At 44.2% G+C, this 13,266-nt stretch overlaps 1 protein-coding gene across 1 annotated transcript in view; it reads left to right on the plus strand.

The window, feature by feature from the left end:
- Positions 1 to 13,266, plus strand: part of spred1 (sprouty related EVH1 domain containing 1) — a 34,661-nt gene that overhangs the window by 16,472 nt on the left and 4,923 nt on the right. The window contains exons 3-5 of the mRNA XM_039786246.1: positions 3,182 to 3,350; positions 6,915 to 6,961; positions 13,029 to 13,184. Coding sequence (XP_039642180.1) covers positions 3,182 to 3,350; positions 6,915 to 6,961; positions 13,029 to 13,184 — 372 coding nt within the window. The remainder of the gene's footprint in view (positions 1 to 3,181; positions 3,351 to 6,914; positions 6,962 to 13,028; positions 13,185 to 13,266) is intronic.

Here is a 13,266-nt window from a genome sequence, read left to right on the forward strand (position 1 = left end):
TGTCAGAAGCCTGACGAGGCCACCATGATGCTCAGAGTCTGGTGGCTCCTGGCGATCCGACATAAGAGGCTTGTTACAGCAGGGCATCTAAATCACCTTTTTTATCTTCTTTGACTGAACACATTTATGTGTGTTTTGTGTTTACGGCGTGCTTGTGTTTTGTGCGTTGCCATCCAAGTGTGTGTGTGTGTGGCACAGGAAAGGGTGTGACGGGAATGCTGTTGTTCAGACAGCGAATAGACATGGCTCAGAGACCCCGGCAACTGTTCTCTGATGTGGGAAAAACACCCCTATCACCGCCAGAGTCTACCTCCAGCCACCACAACAAACACCCAGCCATATGTAGGTCTGTCGGGATGCCACCCAGTGATATGGTGTTGGCGTCAACCACAGCGCTACCGACAGTCTGAGGGCATCAGAAGAGGAGAGGCAGAGTGATGAGTCCATGAAAAACAACAGCAACAGAGAAAACCACATAAGAATATGTTAGCCATTGTCGGAAAAAAACTCAGGGCAATATCAGTACTTGTTAGCACAGTATTGTCTAAAACAGTAACGTCAGTGTTTTGATTTCAGAGGTAAATGAAAGACCGTAATTATGTTGTACGAGTGATGTTGAAAACAGGGTGAAAAAAAGGGGAAGGAACAGCCTCTGAATGTTTGAAAGGCCGTTTGATTTGTTATGTCTAAAACACAGAAAAGGAAATTGCTGGTTTTCGATGTATTTTTGTTGTTTTCTTAGGGGATATCATTTCAGTGTTTTAATTCAGCCAGAAATGGACAGAATCAAAAAAAAAAAAAGCCCAGCTTTGAGCTAGATAGAGGAATACACAGATCCGAGATGGAGTTATTTTAAAATCACAAAAGGCACGATTCTGGCTGGTAGAAATGAGGTGATTGGGGTGCATAAGATATGAGAGGAATCAGGGAAAGAGAGATGTGTGTAGTCAAAGAGCAGGAAACAGAGGTGGAGCCAGATAGACGGGAGACGGAGGAGGTAGAGGGGATCTGTCTATAAGCGCAGTGATGCGGCACAGAGTGTACTGGTGATGACTCAGCTGGCTCTCCATATAGCTACCAATCACTCTCCGCCCTGCCCCCTCCCTCCCTTTCTCTCTCTCGCTCTCTCTCTCTCTTTCACTCGGATTCTCTTAAAAACTACAGATCTAATTGGTTGATGATTACTTACCATACTGGCTCTCGCATTATGACAAATCTCTGGCAAAGCTCTCACCTCGCTTCCTGACGTTCATCGTCCGACTCCCTCTGATTGATACTGCTGTGGATGTGGTGTAGTCCAGGCTTACTCTAAAAAGCTTTATCTCCGGGCAAGGGCCCACTCCATACAGTTGTTAACCTTGCCATTTGATTGTTTTGACTTATCTTTGTTAGCAAAAGAGGCTTTTCTTTGGTCAATGGAAAAATGTGTATCAATTTCAACCAAAGGCTCTTATTAAGCATTCAAAACTTAGTTACTAACTTAACTAATTGCGTGCCATCTTTCATACTTGTATATCAATATTTCTGATACACCATCGCAAATTGTTTTGATATGCTCAAAACATAACAGTTTTATTCCAAGACAGTTACGATTCTAATTTTCAAGCATTGTTATTGAGAAATCTTGAAATGATTATTACAATTCTGATGGCGGTATTCGTACATTGAGGCCTGGTTTGTTCCGCTTGGTTTCTTATATGCACGTAAACGTTAGTCTCTCTCTCTCTCTCTCCTATTTCCGCTCTCACGCTATCTCTTCACTACTCTCTGCACGTCTCACCTCCGTCTGTCTCTGTCTCCGTCTCCGTCCCTCTCCTCCTCTGTTCCGTTTCTGTCCGGGTGGCTCCTCCTCCTCTCTTTTCTCTGAGCACAGTGTGGAATGCGGTGTTAAGTATCCTGTCCTTCCATGCAACTGCAATACTTCCTCCTCTGTCGAACTCGCTGTGCGCTCACCTTACCCGCTCCGGCTCCATTCAGTCTCGCCTCCACAATCAGCCCCAGAGGCCCACCCCTACCGCCCCCCCCCCCAACCCGATCATCCTCACTTCCATCCCTCTCTTCTTTCTTCCCTTCATCCACTGGCTCTGGGTAAACACACAGGCTTAACCTTTGCCCCTGCTTTTCTTGGGGAGGAATGTAGGCAACAGTGACATGAGGACAGATTTTGTGAGACGCATCTTCCACATGCAGAAAAATGATGTGGTACACTTGCAACAAGGGTAAAAAGCATCTCTCGCTCAGACATTCACAGTGAAATGTAGACTTGTGTGCACCCTCTCACACACACACACATATCACTAACCTCTCGTACAGCTGCCACGTATATCAGCCTCTTAAAGCGTGCATGTTGACTGTTGTCCAGATCGACGGGGAACGGTGCCATCTGTTTTCACTAGACGAGTATTGGTTTGTGACCATTATCCTCTGACAAGGCATTTGCACTGCGAAGATGCACAGTGTAGCACTTGGGTCATTGAGCTTTTCATCACACCTGTGCTCACGCATTCTCTCACGCAGATCACCATGCGCACGCTTACACATTCACACCCCATTAAGCCACCTCTCGTGCACGTCGGTAAAAAACCTCAAAGACTGTAATGGCCGTCTCTCATTTCATTTAATCTGCCTAGAGGAAGGCCGGGAGGCAGCCCAGTAGCCCTGATTAATAATAGGCTTTGGAAACACAGTCTCTCTCTGCCACACATTTGGGCTGCCTGGCTCCAAAACATACTCACCCCCCCCCCCTTCTTCTGCCACCACTGCTGCTCTCCAACTTTATCATCATCTGTAATAAAAACCCCACCATTTAGTATGTGTTTTACAAATTATCCAAAGTAGTATGTGAAATTATTGGGTTTAGGATGATATTTTTCTTTTCTTTTTTTTTTCGTTTTCTATTTTAAAAACTCTGGAGTTATGTGTAGTTCCAGATGCAGGCCTCTACTCTCAATCTCTTTCGCTCTATTCCCTTACTCATGTTGCTGTGGAATGATTGAATGTGGCACATTTAAACAACTTAGGGTGAGGAGTAAGATGAAGGACTTACACGTGTGTTCCCCAGTGAGTCTCATCATTTGTTAACCTTTTTAAATGATGCAGCTGCCAGTCTGCGTACTACCTTTAGCTTGACCAAATGTAGCTACAATGTCACTGAGCGCAAACTGTGTTTGTGCGTTTTCAGGTGGTGCTGGAGTGTGTCCTGCAGAAAGACGTAATATACAACAAGGTCAACCCCATCTTCCACCACTGGAGGATCAACGACAAGAAGTTCGGACTGACTTTCCAGAGCCCTGCTGACGCCCGTGCCTTTGACCGGGGCATACGTCGGGCCATTGAGGACATCAACCAAGGTGTGTGTGTGTGTGTGTGTGTGTGTGTGTGTGTGTGTGTGTTTTAAAAACAAAAAGGCCAGTTTTGATGAATTCCCTTTGTGAGGTTGCACTATACTATGTGTGTTGGCAGCCATCCAATACGTGTAAAATGATACGGGTGTATGTGTATGAACATGGCATGCTTTCTGTTAGTGGGTGTCTCCAGCCTGTAATCCTGCCTGTTTGTCATTGGCTTGTAATGGCTGACCTAGCATCTGTTCTAGGAGAGATGCATAGCGTTGATTAGCGTTGATGACTCCCCCCCCCCCCCACTGCTACCTGCTCACTCACCCAAGCATGACCCCTCCTGCGTTATCTTATCAGTGCCAGCTGCCCAGATAAACTCCCCATTTCCTGTAGAGACTGGCAAGGCAACACAGTGGGTGGGGGGGGGGGGTTAGGGCACACGGAATGGGTGGCAACTTGAGATAGGGGCAGAGCTTTAGTCAGAAGAAATTTGATCAGGTTGGGCTTTTGTGCTGCTAAAGTTTGAGGACTGGCTAGTCTAGTCTAAAAAAGGTAGGGTTTGGTCTGTCTGTGTTCAGGATGGCATTTATACATCTTTTTCTTTCAAGCTAAAATAGATATTACACTTGGGTGGAGCTGGGTCTCAGATTAGTTAGCAGCTTTGGGTCCTGATAAGCAATATTTTTCAGTACAGTGCCAGAGGTTGCAAAGTCATCCAATTAGCAGGAAAATCGCCAGCTCAGCAATCTGCCACCCAGCCCAATGTTACACAAGAGGCTGGCTGACTGGCTGGGGAGCTATAATCTCCTTTACTCTCTAGACCTGGGAACCCTAGGGAGCATAGAGGAGGTACAGCAGAACATATCGTAAAGGCTTATCGCTACGAGGCATCAGTCGCCTCTTGCCCACAAGCGCTTATCTGAGATTTGTATTTCTTGGGCACAGGTCCACACATAGTCTAGGTACAAGGTAAGCATGGGCAGTAACTGTAGGGCTTGCTCTGCAAATAGCTCTGCCTGTGAATTTTTAATTGAAGATGACGATCAATCCAAAGAATTGTGAATAGTTTTAAACATATAACATTGTCATTGAAAGAATGACAATGTTATATCAGAGGTCAGGGCTGCTTGGTTGGTGTGAGAGCTCAGCTAGCTGTTTTTACTGAATTTAATAAATTACTAGTTGGACAACAAGCACCATGAATGTTTTTCACTATTTTCTTTTCATAGACCAAATGATTCATTGAGAAAATAATCTGAATGAAAATAGTTGAAACCCTAGTTCAGTTCACATAACAGGATGAGGGGAGGAAGGTTGGCCATTGTGCTTAAACACATTCCCCTCACCCAGAGGCTGTACAATGTCTGTCTGCTAGTAAATGCTTCAGCTCTTTCCTGTGAATGTCAGCTACAGCAGGTGATGGTGATGGTGAGTCTCTCTCTCTCTCTCTCTCTCTCTCTCTCTCTCTCTCTGTGAATGTGTGTGTGGGGGGGGGAGAGAGAATATGTTTTGCCTGTGTGCACACGTGTGTGTATCAGTCTTGCAGCCCTCTGTTGCCATGGCAACGCCGGGCACATGGCTCAGGCTGCTTCACGGCCCAGCACTGCCAGAGTCGTGCTGCAGGAAGCCTCTTTCCCTGTGTAGTGAAGAAATGCACACGCACACACACACACACACACACACACACACACACAACACAACACAACACAAACAAAACACACACACACACACACACACACACACACACACACACACACACACACACAACACACACACACAAAACACACACACACACACACACACACACACACAAAACACACACACACAAACACACACACACACACACCTCCATGTGAGTCAGAGACAGACGGACAGACTGGGTCTAACACAAGCCCAGCGAATCCTTCGGTCCTCTGTATAGCTGTATTCCATCCCTAAATGCAGACTGACTGATGCCTCGGTGCTTTAAATGAGGCCTCAGTGATCCTAATTAAGTAAACCTAAGTTGTACAAAGAATCTCTTGATGCCCTAGGTACAAACAGTTTCCCCTTCATCCCAGTGGAAATGTTTTTTCTCTTCTTTTAAGTTTCTTTAACAGTGTTCTCTTCTATCATGAAAATCGAGTGCTAGGTTAGCTTTTTTTTTTTTTTTTTAGTAGGGTTGTGTGTTTACTAAGGCTGGGTAAAATGACAATACTTGTCTTAACCATGCAACTGGAATGCATAACCCATCATACTGACCTAAACCAATATCATTTACACTACTAATCCACTTAAAATGTCATTTTACAGTTGAGTTGCTGGTAAACTTGCAACACATGTCGAAACAGATTTGGAGCCAGACCTATGGCTAACATGTTGCATGTATACATTTTTGTTATTATAACAATAACAATAACAATAAATATCATCTACATTTCTCTTCACTTTTGTTGTTGGAATTCATTCATGACATCTCTAGCCATGCATGGCAGAGAAAACCAGAAAGCCTTTAACTTGACGTTGCCTAAATAATAGGACCAAGGATGCAGCATTGAGACAAATGACAGCAACTCCTAAGTTACACAAAAAGATCGTTGTGGTTGTCAACAGGTACGAACACAAAGAAATCCGTACTTTGTCAAAAATCACTTCAGATTCATCATTTTTAAAATCTGATGCCGTATTTAATCTGTACTTCTAGGTGGTTTCATTAAGGTGCCTTCGATGTGAAACATGTCACCATGCTTTATTAGTAGAAAAGGGTTTAACAAAATAGCATTTTGTGTAAAAATATCACAGTTTTATTCTCAGTGGTAATGCAAAGCTGTAACATGGTCAGACTGAAACACAAGCTCTGACTCCAGCATCGGCAGACAAGGGGTTTTGGATGCGGAAATGGCACATTGCGTTTCAGCCGAGGTTGGGGTTACATTATTTTAGACATGCATATTTCATTAACTTCTGTGTGCCCCACTGACACAAAGCAGCTTTCATTTCTCCATACGGCTACAGTCAGAGCAAAGCAGAACTCTTGTCCTATTCTGGCCTGACAAGAAACAGCGATGTAAATCGGTTGGTTTAAATGTGCTTTGGAGAGGAAATGTCATCCATTGAGTGTGGAGTGGTTTTGATAAATACAATATAAATTACACATGTTCTTAGAGCTGTAGCTGAGGTTTGAAAATAGTACAAGGAAGTGGAACACAATTTCACTGGTGTTCTGTGGGGTTTTGCCCCCTAGTGGTTAAGTTCCAAAAACAAGTCTTTCCTTGTATTTGTCAATGAAATGTAGGTACTGTATCTAAGACACTAAAAAGTGCTATATGTGTATGTGCTATTATACAGGCTTTGTAATGTACAAAAACCTGATGCTAGTCAATAATTCTTTTGGTGACTGTGTGAGGTTTTAATTATGGTATATATATATGTCACAGGCAATGCTGATAAATAGAGTGTGTGCTGTTAGTACTGTTGTAAGCCTTTAGTTGCTTATTTAACTGTAACAGTGCCTGTAAGCCCGTGGTTTAAGAGTATAACGTGATCAAGTCAGCCCTCTCATCTTTTTCCCTCTGGGTTCTTTCTTCTCTCTTCCAGGTTGTCGGCCATTTGGGGAAGGGGATACTCCCGAGGATGGACTACCGGTGAGTGAGAGGTTCTGGCTTAGAGTTTTAGTGTGAAGAATATATAATAATATTTAATATATATTTTATCTTGCTGACTTTGAGGAGTCTGGCTACCTATCGCACATTCACAAACAAAAAAAGAAACCGGATTCTTTCTTTTTTCTTTTTATTTTTTTATTAAGTATCTTTGTGTTAGTTTTATTACTCAACCCTCCCTCACTATTAAATAGGAGGCAGGTCATAGCTTGAACCTGAGCCATATGCTTGAGTCCTGACGCGTCCCACCCAGGCGCTGACACCTGCCTTTGTTTTCTAACAGTTGTTCTTGGAGATTTACAGGTGTTTAACCAGTGCCAGCCAGACCCTGAGGTGGAGCTGGGTGTTGGCCAGCAAATGTGCTAGGGCAGGCTTAGCTGTCTCTATCATTCTAACTTGGTAGCTGTCACTCATGTTACAATTGATGCGGATATAATAACTATTGCCTCAGGAGCTGGTTGTTCAAATGCAGCTCGGTGAAAATGCTCTGTGATTTCACTGTTCTTCAAACTGAATCTTCGTTGACAGGTTGAGAACTGTTAAGGGGCGTTATGTTTAAGAGTTGTATATATTTGCCCTGTTCCTGGCATGTGGCACTCTATTGACCGTCGTGTGAGAAAGGCAGCAGGTATATAGTTCAACACCCATGTTCATTTGTTTAAGATACTGGGCCTGTTACAGGAATGTCAGTCACCTGTTCTACTGATTGCAAAGTAGGTGAAAAGACACTGCACACTTACAGCGAATGACAAGAAGCCACCCAGTGCATACAACAGTCCTGCAATAGGTGCTGCTACCTTTGTGAAATATAAAATGAATTACTTTTGCCACCGTTTTAGATAGGTGTTGATTCAGGTCTTTTTTCTACACTGTAGTTTGTGGTGTACACAAAGGTACAGCTTTCAAAACGTACTAAATAATTGAGTCAAAACACAAATGACCAAAATAGTAGCCTCAACAAGTATTTATGCAGGGCTGTTGTATTGCATTGCATGGTGTTTCTAGTTTTTGCCGACTGTTTATTGAAAACGCCCCTCCAGTTCAACAAGCTTGAACTGGAGCTTTGACATCACACTGTACCTCCCATGACTTAGTTTTTAGCACTTGTCAGAGGCTTGTCGTCACCTTTGACCTGCCTAGTATCTTACATCCTGTACGATGTGGACTCAAGGAGGAGGGAGAAGGAGGGAGAGCTGCGTTGCCGTTCCTGTGGCGAAGTTCCTCTTTAAGGAATCAACCTGAACATACAGGAAATCCAATGGCACCGCTGTTGCTAGGCAGCAGGGGGGTGGGGTGCAGCGGGAGGGGGGGTAGAAGGGGGTGTTCACAAGGTTCAGTGAGTGAGCCACCGAGGGTGTCACCATGGTGATTTGGCATCCGAATGTTGCGGCCGGAGACCTGGGCTACACAGAAAGACAAGTGAACCAGTGGCAAGTGCCGCAGCCAGAGAACTAGCAAATACCAGCACACAAAAAGGTGTGTTGCTTTACACTCCATCATAAAGTCAAATCACTGTTCGTGCAGATAACCTGATAAAACATGGTCTCAGCTGACACAGGCTCTGGGAGAAATTTGGTGTATGGTATAGAAAAAATATATATAGAACATTCTGGGCCGGATGTATGAAGGCTTTTGCGCCCACTTCAGGCGTATTGGTTTTGCAACGTGCGCGTAAAAGCATGGCGGGGTATGTCCAAACAGGCCGCACTGAAGTAAAAGTGCAGACTGCCTGTCGCGGGAACTGAAAATGCGCTTTTTCCGTGTCATGCATATGCATTCATGGGTGGGTGAAGGGGAAAGTGGGAGTTTCCCATAAAGAGATGGGAGGAGAAGCGTAAAGTGCGCCTAATTATGTATTCCGCGGTATGTACAAAAACCACCCGTGAAAGCACGCCTCTATTTTGTGGGGGAAATTCTCCACCTCTTAAAAGCAAGCGGATTTCCTCGCGTATGCCTCCTGGTGAAATGGCAGCAGTTATCCGAGCAAGACGAAAACATAGGCCATGGAGACATGCTGAAAAGATTTTCGCCACAAGGATCACACTTTTTCAGTTGAGTGAACACGAAATCATTAAGCGTTACAGATTAAGCAGCCATGCAATATTACGGTTACTGGAAGAAATCAAAGATGACATTGAATCTCAGACTCAGCGTTCACATTCCATTCCAGCAGTTGTTAAACTCCTCGCTACATTACAAACATTGGCATCAGGATCATTTCAAAACAGTCATGGCATCAGCAGTGGGAATATCGTAGTCTGCACTCAGCCGTATCATAGCACCAGTACTTGCTACAGCGCACTAGTCAGTACATACATTTCCACACCACTAATGCCGAAATAACACGCATCAAGCAGGATTTCTTTGCCATCGCTCATTTAATTGCGCTTTTAAATGCGCGCAATTTACAGTATAGTGGGCGGAAAAAGGCGCCGATTACCAGGTGAACTGCAGGTTTGGTAAATACGACGTAACCTGCATCACGTACGCTTTCTGTGGGTCGGCCACATAGTCGCTGATAACGCTACTTTCGCAAATGTACGTACATCTGGCCCTCTATGTTCTGGCCTGTGGTTTGTATTATTGACGGGCCTCCTTTAGAAGCAAGAGATGGGTCCTGGGGTGACCTTGTTGAGAAAACAGACACCAGTGTCTCATCAGCATGGGAGGTCACCATCAAGCCTTGTTAATTCCTTGATTAGATTCAGACATCTCTTTAAAAAAAAAAAAAAAAAAAAAAAAAATCTCGTTAAAATTTACTGGAATTCATGATAGCCTTGCATTGTTAAAAGCGTTTGACTTGTGCATGTGCGAGGAGGCTTGTCCGTGCATGTGTGTGTCAATGTACATGCGTTCAAGACAGTCTCCTCCACCCACATCCTGCCCACTGAGGCTCAGCGCCCACTTGTATGCCCTTCACAAGCTTACCACATTCTTCCTCTCACTCAGAAACACACACTATATGCACATGCAACATATTTTACCCATAAAAAAATAAAAAAAACGTGGTTGCACAACACCCTTCTCAGCTGTGATGACCCACTGCCAGGAATCATGCAGTACCACCACAGTCCTTCCGCTACTACAAAGAAAAATGTGTTTTTTTTCCCCCCATGCCACAGGAAAACATCCGCATCTAATTTAGCGCTGGCAGGAAGTTTTCTCTTATCAGTTTAGTACACAGAGGTTTTGTTGGCCAGTTGACTTTTACAGCCTCAGACACTTTCAGATAGGTTCGGTGTGTTTCAATAGTGCTCAATAAAGCACCTGGGAGCCAGGAAGAAGAGTGTTAAAAGGACAGTTTTGGAAGTAGGCTCATTAGCTTTGTTGCTCAGATTTAGATGAGAAGATTGATATCAATCTCATATGCGTCTGTTAAATATGAAGCTCCACAGCCAGCAGCCTGTTAGCTTAGCTTAACGGGCTTTGTTCTAATGTAACAAAATTCACCTACCTAAAATATTAGATCACTTTGTTTTAATTAGTACAAAACCCAAAGCGGAAAAAAACCCGATTTTATTTAGCGCGTTAGAGGCAAAGCAGCCACAACTAACAATTTGGTTTTTGTACAAATTAAGTAAACAAGATATGATGGGAAGTTTTTTGTACCTTTTAGACAGAGCAAGGCTAGCTGTTTTCCCCCATTTCCAGTCTTTATGCTAAGCTAAGATAGCCAGCTGCTGGCTGTAGCTTCATATTTAGCCTACAGACATGAGAGTGGCATCGATCTTTCTCATCTAACCCTCTGCAACAATGCTAATGAGCTTATAAATGTTGAACCATTTGTTAAAGAGATACATGGGGAGTAGCCCAGAACTTGGCTGTATTTGTTTGTTTTTTTAAGTTAACAAGACACAGAGATGAGCACCACTCGTGGCTTGCCTCATTTAAGCGGAGCCCTATTTTTAGAGTGTGAGAAACACATAGATACAGTATATACAGACAGAAACCATTTAGTGTGTGATCAAACATCCGAGCACGCACATCATGTTTTCTTCTCCATTCTTTTCTCGGTCTGATGCAGAGGGCTAGCATGTTCTGTAGGCCGACCCCAGCCTTCCCTGTCCTGAGCCCCTGGGATCACACCTCCTCTCCTCTCCTCTCCTCTCGGGTCAGCTCAGCTCCAGATTGGCCCCCACGCATGCCTTTGAATGGTGGGGCTTAGGCAAGCGCTTAAAAAGGAAGCCCAAGTCTGTTCCCCCCAGCCCTCGCTCCTTTCTTTCCTTCTCTCACATACACACACAGCTGTCATCTGGCTTTTTAAGTTCTGTGCTGCATTTCTCCAGCTGGAGCTGGTTTATGACATTCCCTCGGCAGACTCTTTGGCCTCTCGCTCTCTTTCTCACACACAGTCATTTTTTCCTGTTCTGCTCTTTCTCTTCTCTCTCTCTCTCTCCCTCCACTGTCTCCTATTCCTCACATTCCCCTGCAGACGCTGTGGATGTGCGTTACACCACTTGGTATGTTTGGAGGCAAAGAGGGAGCAAAGTCACACACATACACACACCATGTGTTAGCAGTCTAGAGGGGAGGAGGGGGGCAAAGCAAGGGGAGAGAGAGAGAGAGAGAGAGAGAGAGAGAGAGAGAGAGAGAGAGAGAGAGAGAGAGAGAGGGGGGAAAGACGAGAAAGAGGGAAAAAAAGAAGTCAAAAGGAAGCATCTCTTAGCAACCACAGGACAGTAATTACTGTAGCAGCAACTGGGAGCAAACCAGATTTCCGCTGTGCGTTAAAGCACTGGCGTGGGCTCCTTTACACACAGCACTGACTAACCAGAGCCAGCAGCCTCCTCCACACGCAGAGTAGAGAGAGGGAGAGAGAGAGAGGGTGGGAGAAGGAGAAGAGAGGAGGACTAACCCTGCCTTGATGAGGTCGGGGTGTGTGTGTGGGAAAAGAGGGACCGCTAGCCAGTGTGTACAGGGCTTGAATATGGTGCGATCGAACTCGTACGTGTGAAGCTACCTCGGCGTGTCCATGTTGGTGTATCACTGTGTGTGGGACTTGAAGAGAGCTATAACTTGAAGACCCTTTATTTTGCAGTTGATTTGGATAATTTTCAGACAGTTTATCTATAAAAGACTGTATTGAGATTTTTTTTTTAAATCATCCCTAATTCTTTCTTATTTTCATGTAATTTGCATAGGTTAGCTGGGAGATATACAGATGGTTGTGCTGAAATGATGCTGGACATGAAATATCACACAGCTCTTGATGTAATAACTGACAATCCTCCCCCATCTCTCATCACCTCTGCAGGCATGAATCATGAATAGCCATCCCTTTTGATGTTGTTGCCATGAGTACTCAAGTATTGGGCCACTTCTGTTGAATCTATAACTATTTATTTCATTTCTAGAAATATGTTTTTGCGGTGTTTGTATTTTAAATTTTGTGTTTGATGCGGACTGTGGCGTTACAAGATGTTATTTATAGACATATCCTTCTGATTGATGTCAACAGTGAGCGTCCCTCTTGTAATTAGGAAATTGTTTGGCGTGAGGTGGAAGGAATGTTCGCTCTGCCTCATACCGTTTCCAACATTTCTCTCTTTTTTTTGCTACTTCAAGTGCTTTTTTTTTTTAAAGGTCCGTGTTTGAATATTTTTCATCATTGTTTAAATGTTTGTAGGAACACATGCAAGGCTGATGGGAACTCTGAGTTCTTAACAGAAGGGCCTTGAGTCATCACCACACCGCACACTCATTTGGCCGAGCGTGGGCACAGGCTGCCCCCTGGTGGTTACAAGTGGAACACACACGGCCTACACACCGCTCAAAACAGTTGTCAAGAAAACTGAATTGATCGACCATCAGTGCTTTTGACAATTTGATTGTAACATAGAATGTGAGAATGCCAAGATGTTAAGGGCTTCAAGCAATACTTATTTTGTCATTGTTCAGTTAAGTAACCTTAATTGATTGATCAATAATGTCAGAGGTTTCTTTGATGTGCGTCCTTCTGAGGGGACACACAAGATGTATCGTGTTATTCTTCAAATTCATTTCCACAAACCATCTATCAAACTTAGATTTTTTTTCTGCATTTCCCCAGGTGTGTGACGAGCCTCCCTCCATCTGTACCCCAATGAAAGAGCCCTTCTCTCCCCTGAACAACGTCGTCTCCACCGAGCCATTTGGGGGCTGCTACGTCCGCGCCCAACCCTTCGACGAATTCCCCTCCAGAAACCGCCGCTACCTGCCTCCACAGGTCTGCCTCTCATCCACACAACCAATCACATCTCCACATCATTTCATTCACGTCGAGCAATCCAACTAATTCTCAATTTCTC

The sequence above is a fragment of the Perca fluviatilis genome, chromosome 20 (genome assembly GCF_010015445.1).
Source record: "Perca fluviatilis chromosome 20, GENO_Pfluv_1.0, whole genome shotgun sequence".
Classification (NCBI taxonomy): Eukaryota; Metazoa; Chordata; class Actinopteri; order Perciformes; family Percidae; genus Perca; species Perca fluviatilis.